The 16880-nt window shown below is 60.6% G+C and overlaps 3 protein-coding genes and 3 non-coding genes across 12 annotated transcripts; 4 read left to right on the plus strand and 2 right to left on the minus strand.

Annotated features, from left to right (window-relative positions):
• The first annotated feature begins 185 nt into the window (after nucleotides 1-185).
• Nucleotides 186-304, plus strand: LOC135279081 (5S ribosomal RNA). The gene has a single exon (XR_010346435.1). It is a non-coding gene; the product is annotated as a 5S ribosomal RNA (ribosomal RNA).
• Nucleotides 305-551: 247 nt separating this feature from the next.
• Nucleotides 552-670, plus strand: LOC135279082 (5S ribosomal RNA). Its single transcript, XR_010346436.1, has one exon. It is a non-coding gene; the product is annotated as a 5S ribosomal RNA (ribosomal RNA).
• A 246-nt stretch (nucleotides 671-916) lies between these two features.
• LOC135279078 (5S ribosomal RNA) lies at nucleotides 917-1035 on the plus strand. The gene has a single exon (XR_010346432.1). It is a non-coding gene; the product is annotated as a 5S ribosomal RNA (ribosomal RNA).
• A 242-nt stretch (nucleotides 1036-1277) lies between these two features.
• On the minus strand, nucleotides 1278-4653 carry LOC135278578 (autoimmune regulator-like). The gene is made up of 11 exons (XM_064385151.1): nucleotides 4148-4653; nucleotides 3883-4057; nucleotides 3630-3782; nucleotides 3465-3536; nucleotides 3247-3360; nucleotides 2807-3120; nucleotides 2367-2551; nucleotides 2087-2296; nucleotides 1901-1997; nucleotides 1579-1647; nucleotides 1278-1414 (listed from the first exon to the last, which is right to left on the minus strand). Exons 1-11 carry the CDS (start codon nucleotides 4286-4288, stop codon nucleotides 1334-1336), a joined length of 1611 nt encoding a protein of 536 aa, XP_064241221.1. The 5' UTR covers nucleotides 4289-4653; the 3' UTR covers nucleotides 1278-1333.
• Nucleotides 4654-7140: 2487 nt separating this feature from the next.
• LOC135279033 (uncharacterized) lies at nucleotides 7141-11326 on the minus strand. Its single transcript, XM_064386165.1, has 2 exons — nucleotides 11186-11326; nucleotides 7141-10611 (listed from the first exon to the last, which is right to left on the minus strand). Exon 2 carries the CDS (start codon nucleotides 10576-10578, stop codon nucleotides 9730-9732), a length of 849 nt encoding a protein of 282 aa, XP_064242235.1. The 5' UTR covers nucleotides 10579-10611; nucleotides 11186-11326; the 3' UTR covers nucleotides 7141-9729.
• SCLY (selenocysteine lyase) lies at nucleotides 11260-16743 on the plus strand. 7 transcript variants are annotated; one of them, XM_064386148.1, is made up of 14 exons: nucleotides 11260-11391; nucleotides 11915-12015; nucleotides 12084-12196; nucleotides 12284-12384; nucleotides 12519-12675; nucleotides 12965-13092; nucleotides 13282-13446; nucleotides 13767-13873; nucleotides 14198-14234; nucleotides 14577-14660; nucleotides 14812-14914; nucleotides 15084-15159; nucleotides 15815-16005; nucleotides 16498-16743. In XM_064386148.1, exons 2-13 carry the CDS (start codon nucleotides 11966-11968, stop codon nucleotides 15972-15974), a joined length of 1281 nt encoding a protein of 426 aa, XP_064242218.1. In that variant the 5' UTR covers nucleotides 11260-11391; nucleotides 11915-11965; the 3' UTR covers nucleotides 15975-16005; nucleotides 16498-16743. The 7 variants fall into 7 exon arrangements, with proteins under 7 accessions (XP_064242218.1, XP_064242217.1, XP_064242219.1 ...); XM_064386147.1 differs by lacking the exon at nucleotides 11260-11391 and adding an exon at nucleotides 11403-11558; XM_064386149.1 differs by lacking the exon at nucleotides 11260-11391 and adding an exon at nucleotides 11423-11558 and having other exon boundaries at nucleotides 11909-12015.
• The last annotated feature ends 137 nt before the right edge of the window (nucleotides 16744-16880 follow it).

The following is a 16880-nucleotide window of genomic DNA, read 5'->3' on the forward strand; positions in this document are numbered from 1 at the left end:
GTGGCCAGGGGAGCGGGCAGCGGGCAGGGGTGTGGGCCCTGTGGGCGCTGTGGCCTGGGGTCGGTGTGGCGAGTGGGGCGTGGGCCCGGGGGGCCCAGGAGTGCGTGGGCTGCAGGCGTAGAGTGCGGGCAGTGCCGGGAGGCTGGTGGGCTGTGCTCGAGAGCGCTGCTGAGGGGCTGAGGGGTGCCTACGGCCATACCACGCTGAGAACGCCCGATCTCGTCTGATCTCGGAAGCTAAGCAGGGTCGGGCCCGGTTAGTACTTGGATGGGAGACCGCCTGGGAATACCGGGTGCTGTAGGCATCTTTTGCTGCGGCCGGGGGGGGCAGCATGTCTCTTGTTTTGCTGGGGCAGCCGTGGGCAGGGGAGCGGGCAGCGGGCAGGGGTGTGGGCCCTGTGGGCGCTGTGGGCACTGTGGCCTGGGGTCGGTGTGGCGAGTGGGGCGTGGGCCCGGGGGGCCCAGGAGTGCGTGGGCTGCAGGCGTAGAGTGCGGGCAGTGCCGGGAGGCTGGTGGGCTGTGCTCGAGAGCGCTGCTGAGGGGCTGACAGGTGCCTACGGCCATACCACCCTGAGAACGCCCGATCTCGTCTGATCTCGGACGCTAAGCAGGGTCGGGCCCGGTTAGTACTTGGATGGGAGACCGCCTGGGAATACCGGGTGCTGTAGGCGTCTTTTGCTGCGGCCGGGGGGGGCAGCAGGTCTCTTGTTTTGCTGGGGCAGCCGTGGCCAGGGGAGCGGGCAGCGGGCAGGGGTGTGGGCCCTGTGGGTGCTGTGGCCACTGTGGCCTGGGGTCGGTGTGGCGAGTGGGGCGTGGGCCCGGGGGCCCAGGAGTGCGTGGGCTGCAGGCGTAGAGTGCGGGCAGTGCCGGGAGGCTGGTGGGCTGTGCTCGAGAGCGCTGCTGAGGGGCTGAGGGGTGCCTACGGCCATACCACCCTGAGAACGCCCGATCTCGTCTGATCTCGGAAGCTAAGCAGGGTCGGGCCCGGTTAGTACTTGGATGGGAGACCGCCTGGGAATACCGGGTGCTGTAGGCGTCTTTTGCTGCGGCCGGGGGGGGCAGCAGGTCTCTTGTTTTGCTGGGGCAGCCGTGGCCAGGGGAGCGGGCAGCGGGCAGGGGTGTGGGCCCTGTGGGCACTGTGGCCTATTGCGTGTCACTGGATTTGGCCTGCTGTTTTCTTCTGTGCCCATTTTGGGATATTTTTTTGTCCATCAATGTTTTATTTTCTGACTTTGTTATGCTGTCATTATGTCTTTTTTCATAGTATTTTAAATGTGTCTCAGAGGGTGGTTTTTCATGGCTTGCCATGTGGCGTTTGCTGCTTGGTCTGTGCGCTAGGCGAGGTGCCCCTGTGTTTCTGCGAGCGGCCGTGCCATGGTCTGGAACGCCCAGTGCAAGATCCCATCCCACGTGCTCTGTGGGACAGCCCCAGGTGTTCATTTTCTATTCCCATCCCACATCCCTTCCCTCTGTCTAGGCATATGCTGCCTGACCCACAGCCCCATGTCACCCTGTGGCACACCAGAGCCATGGTCCCCTTTGCATGGAAGCAGCCTGTTGGTGTCCCACGCAGTCTTACCTCACCTAGCAGCACATCAAGCTCCTCCCGGCTCAGCACAGGGTCCCCTCCTAGGGCTCCGTCCTCTGCCTGTGCATGGAGAGATATCCTGCCAGCTCCCTTGTTGCCCTCAGCCTGTTCACCTTTTGCTCAGGGTTGCTGTCCGTGTTCAGTCCTTTACCTGGCTTGGGCCCAGCTCGTGCTCCCCCAGTACAGCTTCACTGATTTGCCTCCATGTGGTGTCAGCCCGTCCCTCACCCTGCCTCACCCACCTCCACCTTCCTGCTCCCCCTAGGCCCCGCTCTTCCTCTCCCACCCTGCTCCTGGCACTGCTTGTGCTGACCTTGGCTGCTGGAAGCAGTTGTTCTCCAGCTGCTGCAGTGGTGCCCAGACCGCCTGTGTCCAGCGTGCCCGTGCAGGACATGCACAGCAGCAGCCCCCTGTACCATCAGGGGCAACACAGACCGTCAGGGCAGAACCCTCCAGGGAGGAACTACGGCTGGGATGTGGGGCGTGATGGGGAACTCACCTGGGGTCCCCAGTGGGAGCAGGACAGTGGTGGGGAGTGGGGATCCGGGTGCAGCAGCGGCTGCAGACGCTCCCCTCCGCTCCGCCCGGCTGGGTGTCCCGTGCTGCCTCCCCCAGCATCTCGGGGGGTCTCTCCACAGGCAGATCCGCCTCCAGCAGCTGGCCTGGTTCAGTCACGTTCTCCACACAGGAGCCACATCGCCACGTGCCGCTGCACAGTGGGAGCAGAGCAGTGAGGGACGGCAGGGGGCACTGGCATCCCTGTGTGTCCCGGGACTCACCTGGGGACGTGGGGCAGCGGGGGCACCAGGCAGGCAAGGTGAAAGGCCCTGGGGCAGCCGTCACAGCAGATGAGCTCACCACCATCACCGCATGCTGCACACTCATCCTCGTTCTCCTGTTCCCGGGGGAGTGGGCAGGGGGTCACTGCCACCCTCACAGGCTGAAGCCATGGTTGTCGCAAGGTCTTTCACCCCCCTTGCCCTCCCCCCCTGCATCACCCACCCTGCACCAAACATACCAATCCTTTCAGGGTGGTAAAATTGCCCCTGTTTTTTGGGGGTCGTAATATGGTGAACCCCTAGTAGCTAAACCCCGTGTTTCCTTTTCAAGGCCAGAGCAAATGGACATGCCAGGGGAACCCCAGCAATTCCTCCTAGGGTCACATCCATGGCTCACCTGGTGGGGCACAGGGTCCTGGCTGTAGACAGTGGCTGCTTGCAGCTGGCCCTGAGGGTGCAGTTGGGGCTCCCTGTTCTGTTGGCAAGACAAGAAGGGGTTTGGAGAGGCACTGCTTGCACTGGGGACACCCCCAGGCCATGGCTATGATGCCATGCAGGAACATCCCCCTGCCAGAGCCTTGGCAGCTGCACAAGATGGGGGTGAAAACAAATGAGGGGGGTGTTTGTACACTTTGGCATGCCTTGGGCTGGGCTGGGGGCTTCAGGCTGTGGCTTCTGCTCCTGGCCTCTGGCTCCTCGCAGGCACTTGGGGTATATGGCTTGTCACCAGCTCTGCTGCCTGTCTTGGAGCTGTCTGCAAGGGAGGCCAGAGGCAGCTCCAGCTCCCCTTCCCCACCTCGCCCTGCCTGAGGATGGCTCCTGAATTTGGGGACTAAACTGGGCAGGAGGTGGCTGGGCTGGGTTGTACGGCTGTACTTACTTGGGTCCAGCACGTGTTTAATGAGGATGCCCTCGATGGCCCCACGGCTGACGGGCACCTCGCCACCTGCCACAGCCACTGCCCTCTGCACCGAGGCAGCCACTGCCTGGAGAGCTGCAGGCACGGGAGTGGTTCAGAGGGGTGGGCAGTCCCCTGCCCACGGCTGTGGGCAAACAGGGCACACAGGCAAAAGCTGCCCTGGGGGTTTCGGCACTCACCGCTGGCACGAGAGGTGCGGGGGGTATCTGTGCCCTCCGGCTTCTTCACAGTCTTTGCTTTCCCCAGGGGCCCTGCAGCATTGTGAGGATGGGTGTCGGGGGGCACACCACAATACCTCGGGGACAGCACCCTACCCATCTCCACCCTGCTCTGGGTCTCCATACCAGGACTGGCGCTGTGCCGTGGAGCGGGCTGTGCCGCCCGGGCCTTGTCCCGCTCCTCAGGGGCTTTCCTCTTGCCTTGGGGTCTGTGTGGGGCCGGTGCTGTGGGGCTTGGGGAGAGACGCCTTCCACGGCGCTGCCGCCCCAGCTCCACCTCTGCAAGAACAACAGGGACTGGGAGAGGCCAGCACCCTGGCTGTCACCCCTGGCCACTGTCGGCCCGCGGGGGTGCCAGTCCCAGCTGAGCCCCTGCTACCTCTGGGGAAGGCGCCGCGGAGAGGCCGGAGCCGGGAGTACCGCTCCAGGTTGTAGTCCTTGAAGAGGACGGCCCAGAAGTCTCGCACGGCGGCTGCGTCGCGGCCCAGCAGCCAGGTGAGCAGCGCGTGGAAGGCGCGGTGGGAGCCCTCCCGCTCCGCCCGGCTCAGCGTCTCCTGCCGGGCACAGCACGGCCCGCGGGCTGCCCTCAGCCCTCCGGCCCCAGCCCCAGGGCGCGGCCGCCCCGTCCTGCCCCGCAGCCTCACCTTGAAGATGTGGTCAGGGACGACATCGTGGTCAGCCAGGCCGTGCAGCAGCGGGAAGACGTCGTCCACGGCCATGGCGATCTCGGTGCGGTGCAGTTTCAGCAGGCGCCGCAGGTCCCCGTCGCTGCCCGGGCCCGCCATGGCCGGGGGCGCTGCCGGGGCCCGCAGCCGCCCGTGCTCTCCCCTTTAATACCCCTCGGCCGCGGCACCAGGAACCCGCAGCCCCACTCATCTCTGTACGAGGCCGTAACCCGAGCCCGTCCCTCCCGCGCGGGCCTGTCCCACACCCCAGCCCCGGGCTTGAGGTCAGGCACCTCCCCGGCTCCGGGCGGCAACCGGCCTGGGGTCGGCTGTGCCCCGGTGAAGGACACCCAGCCCGCGGGGACCACCCCGGGGGGACCAGGGAGAGGGGGTCAGTGAGGTCCTGGCGAGGGACCCCCACCTCTCTCATGTCTGCGGTCACCCACACATCTCCCAAAATTTCTGGACTTTCCGCAGGACCTGCTTCTCTCATCCAGAAACTCGTCTGCAGGGGCATGTGGGAAGTAAGGGCCCAGCAGCTGGGGGTGTGACGGCAGCAAGAGAGTCAGGGTGACTTTGAGTGTGTCCTCCCCCCACACTGCTCACTTCCCTTCCCAAGCATCTCTCATGGACAATGTGGTATGTCTCAAAATAGAAGCACAGGGTACTGCAGGAGGAACTGTCTGGGTACTCACATAATGAATGCATTCCAGAGACAGAGGAGCCAAGCTGTGAGTGATTTTGGGGACATTGGCCTGCAAAAGGATATAAAATGCTGCTGGAGACTGGGCCAGTTCAGCAAACTGGTCTCCTGCAGGCCGTTTCTGTGGGGCAGTAGGAAGCACACAAAGAAACTCCACAAAAGGTGTTTTGGGGTACAATTGAGGATGCTGAACAAGAAAACCTCTTGCCAGAGCCTTGGCAGTGCCATGAGTGTGCCCAGGGAATGCCTGGGGAGGTGCAGCCCACAGCTCTGTCAATACCCACTCCCCAAAACTGAGCATAAACTGAGCTGCAAAAAGCTTGGAGCCAGGGAGAAGCTGGCTCCTTGAAAACATCTGGCATAGAAAAGTCTGGGGGCCTGGCTGCTCTGTACCAGGTAGCTGGGAAAGAGAAAGCTCAACAGCTCCTACCCCAACTCCCAGACATTTGGATTTCCCCAGGATCAATTTCCAGCCTCCCTCCCTCTGGAGGTGTGTCTGGGCTGCCCAGCAGGCTCTGCCAGGGGTGCTGTGGCTGTGCACAGCTGTCCCCAGGCCCCAGAGCAAACCCTGACCTGAGCAGGACCAGAGCTCCGTGCAAGAGGGGACGCTGCTGGGCAGCACAAAGGGGTACAGGGAGGAACTTTCATTGCTGTGCCTTAAAAGAATGGAGCAGTAAGTGCTGGCTCCAAAGCTGTGCCAGGAGGAAGCATCTGCTGTCAAGAAACTCAGGAAGAATAACAAGACAACACCCTTAGTGAGAGCAGGAAATACCCTTGCACGTGTCTGGTTAATAAATTAGTGTGGTTGCACTTGGAAAGGCTCGCCCTGAAGCTCCTTTAACATCCAGGGGGATTTTTCCTGTGGGGGCAGTGAGAGCCATAGGCTGGGGGTAGGGCAGGTGTCATGCCGGGTTCCTGTGCCCCACACCAGGATTTCTGTGCCATGCATCCCCCCCAGGGGAAAAAAAAAATGTGGATGTCAGGTAACACAGGAGGTTCACCTCCCCTCCTGGAGCTCTGCCCAAGCCCAGCCACTGGTGCTGAGCACAAGCAGTTGTGACACAGCCTCACAGGTCTGCTCCTTTCTTCCCAGGAACACTTTTCCCCAGTATCCCACCCGCAGTGCCACAATTTATCACTGTCACCCTGTGTTAAGCTGTCTGGCACAGCTGGTCTTGTGGGGAGGCACTGCCCAACACTCCGTGAGCCATATGCCCACAGAGTTCAGCTTGGACTTGTTTTAAATTCCAGCTTTGTGACTCTTTCTGTGCTGAGTCACAGACGTTGTTTTCCACATCCAGCCCACTCTGTAGTGCCATGATTTGCATTTTGGGTTGTTTTCTTTGTGTTCCTTCCCCTTTCCAAGAGGGGCGGGAGGCAGAGCAGTGGCCATGAGAGGCACATCCATGCTGGGAAATCAGGCTGGTGTTTCTGTACCTCGCTCTGGCTGGCCTGGGCAGCTCTAAGGAACTTGTAAAGGCTGCAAAGAGGCAGCTTCTTCCTGGGGCTGGTATGTGCCCTGCCTGGCTGTCAGGGCCCCAGGTTGGGATGCAGGGCTTTCAGGATGCCCTCTCCTTTCTATTGCTCCCCCTGTAGAAACCAGAAGGACTCAGGGGGTGAAGGTTTGCAATGTTCCTCCCCAAATACCCAGTAAAATCAGTAACTCAGCATCCAGCACAAGTATTTGTAGCCCCTGGGATGCACTTCAATTTCTTCCTGCAAAAGCCATTGATGCAAACATGCCCCTTCCAGCGTTTCCTCCTTTCCAGTTTCCCTTCCTTGCTGAAGTCCTGTGGTGCAAACCATTGCTGTGTCTCTCTTGGACCAACTGCCCCTCATTGCAAACAAGATCCCTGAACCACAGTCAGGAGAACAGGCAGCACTGGAACACTCATGCATGGGATCACACCAGGAAGGCAGGGAGGCCCCACCTTTGTCTCCGATTCCAATCCCACCACGCCTGAGGCACACAGAGTCCTCATTAAACACTGCCACCATGTGCAGAGACTTTAATCCTCTCCCCTTACCTTCAGCTGCTCCAGGTTCCAGCATCTTTGAAAAAAGGGCTCCATGTGGGCCCCTGTGCCAGATTCCCATTTCTTGCAGCTTCCCTACCACCGCCCCACATGGTCTGGACAGGAGCAACTCCACCTGCATGCAACCCAGCTGCTCCTGCAAGGCCTGGGAAGGAGAGCTGAAGCAGAGATTTACTTTAGCTTCAGTTTCCTCTTTCCTCCCCCTTTAGAAAGAAGAAACAAAAGCCCAGAAGTATGTTATATTAATTTATTTGGGACACACCAAAAAGGAAAGTCAACAACTGTTAACGTACAAAAGTACAGAATCCTGGGACAAGATTTACTGTCCTGATTAAAAAGGCACCATGGTCCCAAAGAAGAGTAATCAGAATACCAGAATACATGATTTAGAAATTTTCCCCCTGTTGCAGCAGAAACAGAGCCAGGCTTTGGCTCTATCCACAGTCAAACCCAGTTAAAAAAAACCCAAATATGATTTTAATGTGATAAACTCTGCTCAGCCTGTCAGGATGTCGTGAAAAGAATCACAGCCTAGAAGTTGGTCAGATTTTTTTTTGTCTTATTTTGAAAGAGTGAAGGTGATTGATCACTAAATAGGCAACAAGGAAGACAGCAGAATGCTGACACCTGTGGCTTGACTTTCTGTCAGATATATCAGTTCAACTGAGACCAGCAGGCTGAGTGTGGGGCTTCTGAATGAAATGTAATTCCCTGTGGTAGACAGGAAGTCAAATTTGACAACCTTAAATTCCCTGAATCCCTGAAAATCATAAAGCACTATACAGCTGTGTTCCATATCCGAGCCAACCCAAATGGATTTGCTTTACACACAAGCATTTATACTGTCAGCTATATCTGTAATAAAAAGGGGGCTTACAGCAGTTATTAAAAAACTTTACTTTGGCGAGGTCCGAGCTTGGCTATATTCCCTGCTGAAACAGAGCTGCTGGTGTAGAGACCCAGTGAGAGGCTCAATCCAGCACCTCCTGGCTGGAAGGCAAATAGTTTAAACGTGACATAATTTGCATGGGGAGGTCAGTGAAGCATGTCAGAGAGAGGAGATGGAGGGAGGCTCAAGGGTGCTGCTACCAAACCTGCAGAACTACGAGTGGTGCAGAGCACGCGGCGGGCACTAAATACTTTGGAGCGACTTACCATGAAGAGCTTGTCAGAGACACAGAGCAAGGACCCCGGCAGCAAGGAGCACGGTCCCTGAGAAGGGACACGCAGCTCACAGCCACACAGATCTGTGCCAGGTGGCCGAGGCTGCAGCCTGCCTGGGCAGCCCAGCCGGGGCCGCCGTGTCCCAGGGGACCGGCAGCTGCTCTGGGTTTCATTCCTCCTTTGGCACAGGACTTCAAAGCAGTCCGAGGACTGATTCATCAAAAGTAAATGAACTGTCAAAATTATTCGTACATGCATTTATTGTTAAAGGGAGCAAAAGCCAAAGAATGAAAGAGCACGAGTTAACGTCAGTAAATGATGTGCAGGACGGAGAGGAAAGAAACGGGGAAAAGCTGAGATACTGGAGTGGGGAAACCAACATTCACACTGGAAGGTAAATTTTAAAACCAGGCAAGTTTGCGCTCTTTCTACCACAGATCTTTTGTGGACAAATAGAGACTTGGGGGTTTTCCATTTTCAGTGTCGTCTGGCAAGGTTTGGGCATCTCACCAGAGAGATCTCCAGCACTGGGTTTCACTGGAAGTTCAAGTCTCTCACCTTTAAAAACCAGTAAAGCAACTCTTAACTAAAAAAGTCACAGATACGTCACTGCTCAGGATGTACGTGGGCAAGAGGGTCACGCTTTGTTCAAACAACCTCCGGGTGGAAAACTACCATCTCCCCCCTGCTGGTCTACATGCACCACCTCGGGGTGGAAGAGCAAGCCCAGATCTGGGTGCCTGCTGCTGTGAACACCACAGCTACACCTGGGAAGGCTTATTCTTCCCTATGTCCTATAAAGGCAGTATAACAGCTTATAAAATTACTCTCATCTTAAAACTAAATAATGCAATTTGCATTTTTCCTATGTTAACCCCCTCCCCCCCAAAGATAAAACATTACCACTTCATTTAGGATTCACACCCCAGATCCTATATTAGGGACTTCATGATAAAACTCATCCAGTTACGGGAAGGTTTATCCTGATCGAGGAAACGTTGGTAAAATAGAATCTAGAATAAAACATTCAGAATCACCAATGCTTTAGCAGCCAAAGCACTCCACTGTCTTCTGCTCTCTGCCTGCTCCTCAAGCAGGAGAGCAGTCCCTTTCCAAAAGCACAGCATGCCTCTCCGGGGCTGGTGACACACGCTGCAAACCCACTTCCTTCCTGCAGAAACGCCAGCTCCCGCAGGAAGAGGCCACGCATCTTTCACCCCCACTGCAGCCAGGGCTCTTCAGCACAGGGATCTTCTGTTAGCAACAAGTCCAAGTTATCACCCTGCAGTAAATCTGTGTCCTGATTCACGCTGTCAGGCCGCCGCTGGCTCAGAAACACCGAAAGACTTCCAAACCCCACGGATGCAGACAGGACCTTGGAAGAAGAGGCTTATGTGCTACGTAACCTTGGATCACCCTCTGCATTTGAGCCTTGGCATCGCTGGCTGCTGACAGCTCATCCTTCCAAATCCATTTGGTTTAGTCCTTGCTGTCATTGTCATCATCCCAGCCCTCTTCCCTGGAGGCAGCATGTTCCTGAGCTCTGGCTTGAGGATCTACAACAATCACTTCCAATGGATGGTGGGATTTCAAACTTGCCTAACGTGTGCATTGCCACCTCGTACTCCAGCAGCTCTGCCCGCTCTCCGCGGCGGGCGCTAGCAGTTTTTCACCTTTTCCACAGTCTCGTAGAAGCCAGGCCTGACCCTGCGGATGCTCATCCGTATGTGCTCGCCCTCCAGGGGCAGGTCAGCGCCGCCGGCGGCCGCGGTGCAGCGGCGCTTCCGCCGGCCCCGCAGCGAGAAGGCCGGGGCGCCGCCGTTCTCCTCCTCCGCAGGGCACAGCTCGTCCACGCTCGTGCCCTCATCCGACTGCTCCTCGCCCTTGCACTTCATCTCCTTCGCCTTGCTGCTCTCCTTCTCTTCCCTGGCGAGCTTCCTGAAGTGCTCCAGACACTGTATCTTCTGCCTTCTCTCCATCGTCTTCAACTCCTGCTTCTCTGTGAAATCCTCGTAGTACATTTTTCTCTCGTTCCTCTGATCTTCCAGAAACTTCCACTCGATGCTGGTCATTTTTATCCCACTGTACTCCTCCAGTTTATCCCTCATCTGTGTGTCTGTACAAAACACGTCAAAGAGCTTCTCTGAACTCTCGTTGAACCTGTCGGCTCGCTCGGAAAAAGCCTGGTTCTGTCTCTGCTTCCTGGTCTGGTACAATCGGGTGAACTCCTCGTACATTTTGAGGATGAGTTTCTTTATGTTCTGCGTGGCAATGGTGTGCAGGTTGCAGACCAGCCAGTGTTCCTGCAGGTGCTCTGCGAGCAGCTGGGCCGCGTCCTCCTTGGAGCGCTGGGCCTGGCCGGCCCTCTTGGGCTGCAGCAGGTACAGCATGTTCTGCACCACATCCTTCTTGGTGGGCAGCACGCCCTGCGCGAAGCCCGAAGACTCCACGTACTCCACAGTCCCCAGGGTCTTCCGTGCCCTCACCTCGGTGTCCAGTGATTCCATCACTGCTCGCTCGTTCTGTGGTTACGACATAATCTGAAAGACAGGAGGAACAGAGAGAAATGTGTCAAACGAGGCAGTTTTCCACGCAGCAGAAACACGGCGATGTAAGGCGCGCTGAGGCCAATGGGACGCGGGGCTCTGCGGCGCTCCGCCGCCGTTGGACGGCTGCGCTAGCCCAGCCCATCCCAGCCCCTGTTCCGCGAGCCTATCGCTCCTCGGAGCGGCTCCCAGAGCCTAATACGGCGCGTCTGGGTGCGGGAATTCGGCTTTAATCGAGTTTTGCGCTCCGCCGCGTCAGTTACCGCCAGGCAGGCGCGCCGGGGCCGCAGCGCCGGCCCGGCCGTGCCCTGCCCGCGGCTCCGCCCGCCCGGCCCCGCCACAGCGCCCGACCCGCCCGCTCCGCCCGGCCCGCCCGCCGCGACCCCGCGGGGCGCGGGGCCGCGAGGCACGGCCGCCCCGGGCAGCTCCCGCCTCTCGGCCGCGGCACGCGGGGCCGCCTCCGCCGTGCGGCGCTGAGTCACGGCGCGGCGGGCCCCGCGCGCCGCCCGCCCCAGCCCCGCGCGGAGCTCGTCGCCGCTCGGCCCGGAGCCCCCTGCCCGGCGCTCACCGCCATGGCCCGGGGCGCGGCGCGGAGCCCGCGCGGGGCGCGGCGCGGGAGCCGCACCGACGGTGCCGCCGCCATCTTGGCGAGGGGAAGCGCCGCCGCTCCCCGGCCTCGCGTCCGTCCCGGAAGTACCGCCCACCCCCGCGCGCCGGAAGCGCACGGCCGCGCGAGCCACGCCCATTCCGCCTCGGGCCGCGCGTGAGCGGCGCGTGAGTGACACCCGGGGTGGGGGGGGCAGGGGGCTCGCGCAGCGCCCGCCGGGATAACGGGAGCCCCGAGCGCGCGCGAGCCCCCGGCCAATGGGCTGGCGGCTGCGGATTGGGCGGCGCGGCCGGGGCAGCGGGGTGACGGAGCCCTTACTGCGGGCAGCTGATTGGTCAGTGCCCTGAGGGGGCAGCGGCCAGTGAGCTGATTGGTGGGGCCGTGGCTGTGGGGCAGGCGGGAGGGAGCTGATTGGTGGGGCCGTGGCTGTGGGGCAGGCGGGAGGGAGCTGATTGGTGGGGCCGTGGCTGTGGGGCAGGCGGGAGGGAGCTGATTGGTGGGGCCGCGGCTGTGGGGCAGGCAGGAGGGAGCTGATTGGTGGGGCCGTGGCTGTGGGGCAGGCAGGAGGGAGCTGATTGGTGGGGCCGTGGCTGTGGGCAGGCGGGAGGGTGATGGTTGTTGTGGCGCCCCGGGCAGGGCAGGTGCCTGGTGCCCCTTGGGCAGCCACATGTGTGTAACCCCCAATGCCAGGTTGGTGACGGCAGCCGCACGGTGACAGTGACAGTGACAGTGACAGCAGTGATGGGCGCGGGGACGCAGCCGGCGGAGGCACAGTGTGACTCGCTGGAGGGGTGAGGCCCTGCCCTGCCCCGTGCCCCCCCGAGCTCCCCAGCGCCGCTTACCCGCCCTGCCCCTACAGGAGGGTCTACCTGGACTACAACGCCACCACCCCCCTGGCCCCCGAGGTGGCCCAGGCCGTGTGGGACGCCATGTGCCAGGCCTGGGGCAACCCCAGCAGCTCCCACCCCGCAGGTAGGGACCAGGATGGGCCACGTTGCCTTCTCGGCTGGGCCCCGTGGTGGCAGGAGCCCGCGGGAGCTGCTAGGTCCGGTCATGCAGGCAGCAAGGCGAAGGAGCTCATCGGCAGCGCGCGGGAGAGCCTGGCAAAGATGCTCGGAGGCCGCCCCGAGGACATCGTCTTCACCTCAGGGGGCACGGAGGTGGGAGCAGGGGGGACCCCCTTCCTGGGAATCCCTGCCCACCCCCCCTCCAGCCAGCAGCGATGAGGAGGGTGGGGATGAAGGGCACTGTGCTCCCTCTGAGCCTCCGTTTTCCCTCTCCTTCCCCACTTCAGGCGAACAACATGGTGATCCACACTGCCTGCAGGCACTTCCACGACAGCCAGCGTGGGACGGGGGGCAGCCGGGGCATACCACACATCGTGACATCGAGCGTGGAGCACGACTCCATCCGCCTGCCGCTGGAGCAGCTGGGCAGGGAGGGCCTGGCAGGTGAGTGGCACAGGCAGAGGTGGGGTTTGAATGGGGGACGTGTCTCTGCTGGTGTTTTCAGAGGAGGGCAAGATCCTGCATGCTCTGTGATGTTCCGCTTTCTCCCCCTGGAGAAGGGCACCATTTCCCCCTGCGGTTGCCCTCGTTGCCCCAGGCTGGATGTGTCACCTCCCTGCTCCGTGCTGTGCTCCCACTGCCCACACACTCTGCCCTGCTCAGTGGGGCACATGCAGCCCTGAGCACTCCCAGCCTCCCCAGCCAGCCTCAGGCCTTGTCTCCTGGCCTGCAGAAACCACCTTTGTGCCCGTGTCCCCACGGAGCGGGCAGGCAGAGGTGGACGATGTCATGGCCGCCATCCAGCCAAACACGTGCCTGGTGTCCCTCATGCTGGCCAATAACGAGACCGGCGTCATCATGGTGAGTATGGGCAGAGAGGGGCACGGGGCGGAGATCCCCTCGCAAAGAGGCGGTGGCAGAGGGGCGGGAGGTGCCTGGGATGCAGCCCCTCCTCCCTGCCCCGGCCCGGGAGGTGCCTGGGATGCAGCCCCTCCTCCCTGCCCCGGCCCGGGAGGTGCCTGGGATGCAGCCCCTCCTCCCTGTCCCCAGCCTGTCGCCGAGCTGAGCCAGCGCGTCCGTGCCCTGAACCGGCGCCGGGCGGCCGAGGCGCTGCCCAGGGTGCTGCTGCACACGGATGCAGCGCAGATGATTGGCAAGGGCCGCGTGGACGTGCAGGAGCTGGGCGTGGACTACCTGACCGTCGTGGGACACAAGGTGTGGCCCTGCTCGTGTGGCCCAGCTGCCGGTCACCCTGTGTGACATCTCTGCGAGGGTGCCAGGGGGACTTTGGGTGCCCCACGCAGCTTGGTAGCCCACAGTAGCCAAAGTTCTCCTGCTGGGTGGTGCTCTGCAGACAGACTTCACTCCTGTGGACGCTGTCTGGGCTGGGGGCAGGAGACTGAGCATGGGGAGCAGCTCTGTAACGGGTTGTGCCTGAGTGATGGGCAGGGGCAGCACTGAAGGGCACTCAGATTTGGGCAGGAGGGCAGCAAGCACTGCCAGTGTCCCCAGGGTCACTGTGGCTGTCCCCACAGTTCCATGGCCCACGGATTGGAGCGCTGTACATCCGCAGCCCTGGCACTGCCACCCCGCTGCACCCCATGCTCTTTGGAGGGGGACAGGAGAGGAGTTTCCGGCCAGGGTAAGGGGGCAGGTGGTTACCTGGAGAGCTGGGCCCCTGGCTGGTGGCCAAGCCACACGGGCTGCCTTGTCTGAGCTGAGCTGGCAGCTGTGTCACCTGCCAGCCCTGGGGCAAGCAACCCAGCACGGCAGGGAAATGGATCCATGCATGGAAACTCCCTGGAGCTCAGGCTTTGCCAAGGGTGTAACCTCAGGGTGGAACTGCCTCCTCCTCAACCACCTCAGAGAGGTGTCCAGGAGCCCCTGCCAGCCATGAGGGGTCCCATGAGGGAATGTCTCAGGGTTGGTCAGGAGAAATGACTCACTGGTCTCTGTTCCCTTCCAGCACTGAGAACACCCCGATGATTGCCGGCCTTGGCCAGGTCAGTTGGCATGGTCTGGGGTGAGTGGTGCAGACCCAGCACAGAGACGGCCACTTGTGCTCCCTGGTCATCAGAAGGGACAAACCTGGGATATGTGGGAGGGAGGGTGAGCTGGGAAAGGTGGTGGGGCTTTCTGATGCCAGTTGAAGGAGCTGCTTTGGCACACTTGCTGTGGGTTTGCAGCCCTGACAGTCACCCAGCTCACATGGCACAGGGCACTGAGAGGGGACACAGGGGACCTGGCACTGCAGAGGCTGTTCCAGGCTGGGCTCACATCCTGGGGCCCACGCACAGGGCAGGGTGCCCAAGGGTCACTGGTGGAGCCTGTCTGTGTGTTCTCAGGCTGCAGAGTTAGTGAACAAGAACTGGGAGGCCTATGAGGCTCACATGCGGGATGTCCGGGATTACCTGGAGGCCTCGCTGGAGGTGAGCACATCTAGTCCCTTCCCCCAGTGTCAGGCTGCAGGTTGTGGGGCCTGGAGCAGGGTGGATATGTCCCTCTGGCCCTGCCCATCCCCTCATAAGGACAGAGCTGCTTGGAAACCCAGAGAGGTTCACAGCCCTCTGATTTCTCCAGGCCTCCTTTGGGAAGCAGAGGATTCACTTCAACAGTCGCTTTAAGGGCTCCAAGCGACTCTGCAACACCTGTAATTTCTCCATCCTGGGCCCAGGCCTTCAAGGTAGCTCCTTCCTGCTGCTGTCCCGTGATTGTTGCACAGAGCCAAGCACCTGCCCCTCACAGCACCTGTGGCTGAGACTGGCGGGCACTTGGCATGGCTCAGGCAGGGAGGTGAGGCAGGAGGGAGCCTTGGCAGTGGGAGAGCTGTTCTTGTGTTGCTTGTGCTGCAGGACGAAGGGTGCTGGCTCACTGCAAGGTGCTCCTGGCCAGCGTTGGGGCTGCCTGCCACTCTGAGAAGGGGGATCGGTGAGCAGACAGCTTTCCCAGCCCCTGGTGTCTTCCCAGAGGACAAGAGTTGGGAGGGATGGAAACAGGACAGGGAAGGGGACAGTGGGTGGCTTGGGCAGCATCACCTGGAACAGAGGGTACAGAGCTCCTCCTTCCAGAGGAGCTGAAGGGCTGTGAAGGGGATTTTTGCAGGAGAGAGCTGGAATGCTCCATTGCTTCTTGGAAGGAGTTTGTCCCTCCCAGCTTTGGTTATCCAGCTGAGCTTGGAAGTACTTTTGAACTCCTGGTGCTACCAGAAGAGAGCCTGCCTTGTGTCTGTGTGTGCCTGGCTCACCTGCTGCAGCCCTGCTTGGGTCTCCAGATGGCTCCTTTTGGGGATCTGGGGACTGTGGGTGCTTTTGGCCTGGTCTGGAGCAATGCCCTCTGGATGTGGCAGAGCTGCCAACCCACAGGGACATGGAACAGGCTCTTCCTAGCAGAGCCAGATCCCCCACAGGGCAACAAGCCTGGTGGGATTGGGTGCCCCTGGAAAGCAAACGGGGCTGTGCAGGGGACAGGTACCCGGAGTGTATCTGCAAATGTGATTGCTCCTGTGGCTGGGTGAGGCTCCCTGCTGTGTGGGGCTTCCTCAGCCTTGGATTCCAACCTCCTCCTCCTCCCGGCTGTGTTGCAGGCCCTCCCCAGTGCTGCTGAGCTGCGGGGTTGCCCCGGAGGTGGCGCAGAACGCGCTGCGGCTGAGCGTGGGGCGTGGCACCACACGGGCAGATGTGGACAGGGCTGTGCAGGACCTCGTGCAGGCTGTGGAGCAGCTGCAGCAGGACCAGGCCCCTTAGAGCCCTGAACTGCTCCACGGACACCAGCCAGGTTCTTGGGGTGGGCCCTGGGTGCTGCCTGTGCCAGCCTGGGCTCCGGGTGGCAGGGGGAGGTTCTGAGGAGGGGGCTTGGCTGCTTTGGGGCTGGGGCAAGACTCAGCCCTGCTGCACAGTGGAAGCTGCTGCAGAGTCCTGGTGTCCAGTGCCCCTGGCTTGCCAGATGTACCTGAGTGCCTGCACACTACGTGTTGGCACAGCTGAGCCTCAGGGCTCGAGTCCCTGCAGAGGGACAGGCGAGGAAGCCATGGAAGGAGGAGCCTCATGACCTGCTTGCTTTCCACAAAGGAAGCTTTCCCGCTGCCTGAGCAGCCAGAGGAAGAAAGACCATCTGCCCCAGAGTGAAATGAGGAGTTGATAGAAGCACAGCAGGATTCTGGGCTGGGAACTGCTCTGCCCTAGGCTGTCAGAGGGATTTCTGCTGGGCAGAGCTTTCCCAGCACTGCTTTGCTTTACCTGCTCTCCTTTTATTCTGTCCTTCCTACAGGGGACAGAGCTCCTGTTGCCAGCTCCACCTGCTCCTCAAGGAAAGTTGCTGGGGCAGCTGTGACTGTGCCAGCACCTGAGGGACCCCTGCCTGGCCCAGGGGGTCTCTGGCATCACCAGCACTGGAGGACACAAGTGTCACACGGATCAGCAGCATTGCCATCTGGGCTGGCTGATGTCAGGGAACTTGGTCTCCCTAAGTATTCATAGGAATAAAAGTAATTGCTGCTTCTTTTCACAAGTAAAATGTATTTTCTCTGGGGGAAGCTGGACTGGTTGGAGCCACCTGAGTGATGCCTTTTCCCTCAGAAAATGCTCATGTCACAGAACAGAGGCACAGGCAGCTGCAGTGGGAGGTGCCTGCAGGGCCTGGTTGGCACAGAG

The sequence above is a fragment of the Passer domesticus genome, chromosome 11 (assembly GCF_036417665.1).
Source record: "Passer domesticus isolate bPasDom1 chromosome 11, bPasDom1.hap1, whole genome shotgun sequence".
In the NCBI taxonomy this organism is placed as follows: Eukaryota; Metazoa; Chordata; class Aves; order Passeriformes; family Passeridae; genus Passer; species Passer domesticus.

What these genes read in the sequence shown, in the direction of transcription:
- LOC135279033 (XM_064386165.1), bottom strand. Translation starts at nt 10,578, where the DNA reads ATGGAATCACTGGACACCGAGGTGAGGGCACGGAAGACCCTGGGGACT.
- SCLY (XM_064386148.1), top strand. Translation starts at nt 11,966, where the DNA reads ATGGGCGCGGGGACGCAGCCGGCGGAGGCACAGTGTGACTCGCTGGAG. An exon ending in CAGTGTGACTCGCTGGAGGG is followed by an intron (nt 12,016 to 12,083) that starts GTGAGGCCCTGC and finishes CTGCCCCTACAG; the next exon opens with GAGGGTCTACCTGGACTACA. An exon ending in CACTCTGAGAAGGGGGATCG is followed by an intron (nt 15,160 to 15,814) that starts GTGAGCAGACAG and finishes GCTGTGTTGCAG; the next exon opens with GCCCTCCCCAGTGCTGCTGA.
- LOC135278578 (XM_064385151.1), bottom strand. Translation starts at nt 4,288, where the DNA reads ATGGCGGGCCCGGGCAGCGACGGGGACCTGCGGCGCCTGCTGAAACTG. An exon ending in GCTCCCACTGGGGACCCCAG is followed by an intron (nt 1,998 to 2,086) that starts GTGAGTTCCCCA and finishes CTGATGGTACAG; the next exon opens with GGGGCTGCTGCTGTGCATGT. An exon ending in TTGATGTGCTGCTAGGTGAG is followed by an intron (nt 1,415 to 1,578) that starts GTAAGACTGCGT and finishes GCTGTCCCACAG; the next exon opens with AGCACGTGGGATGGGATCTT.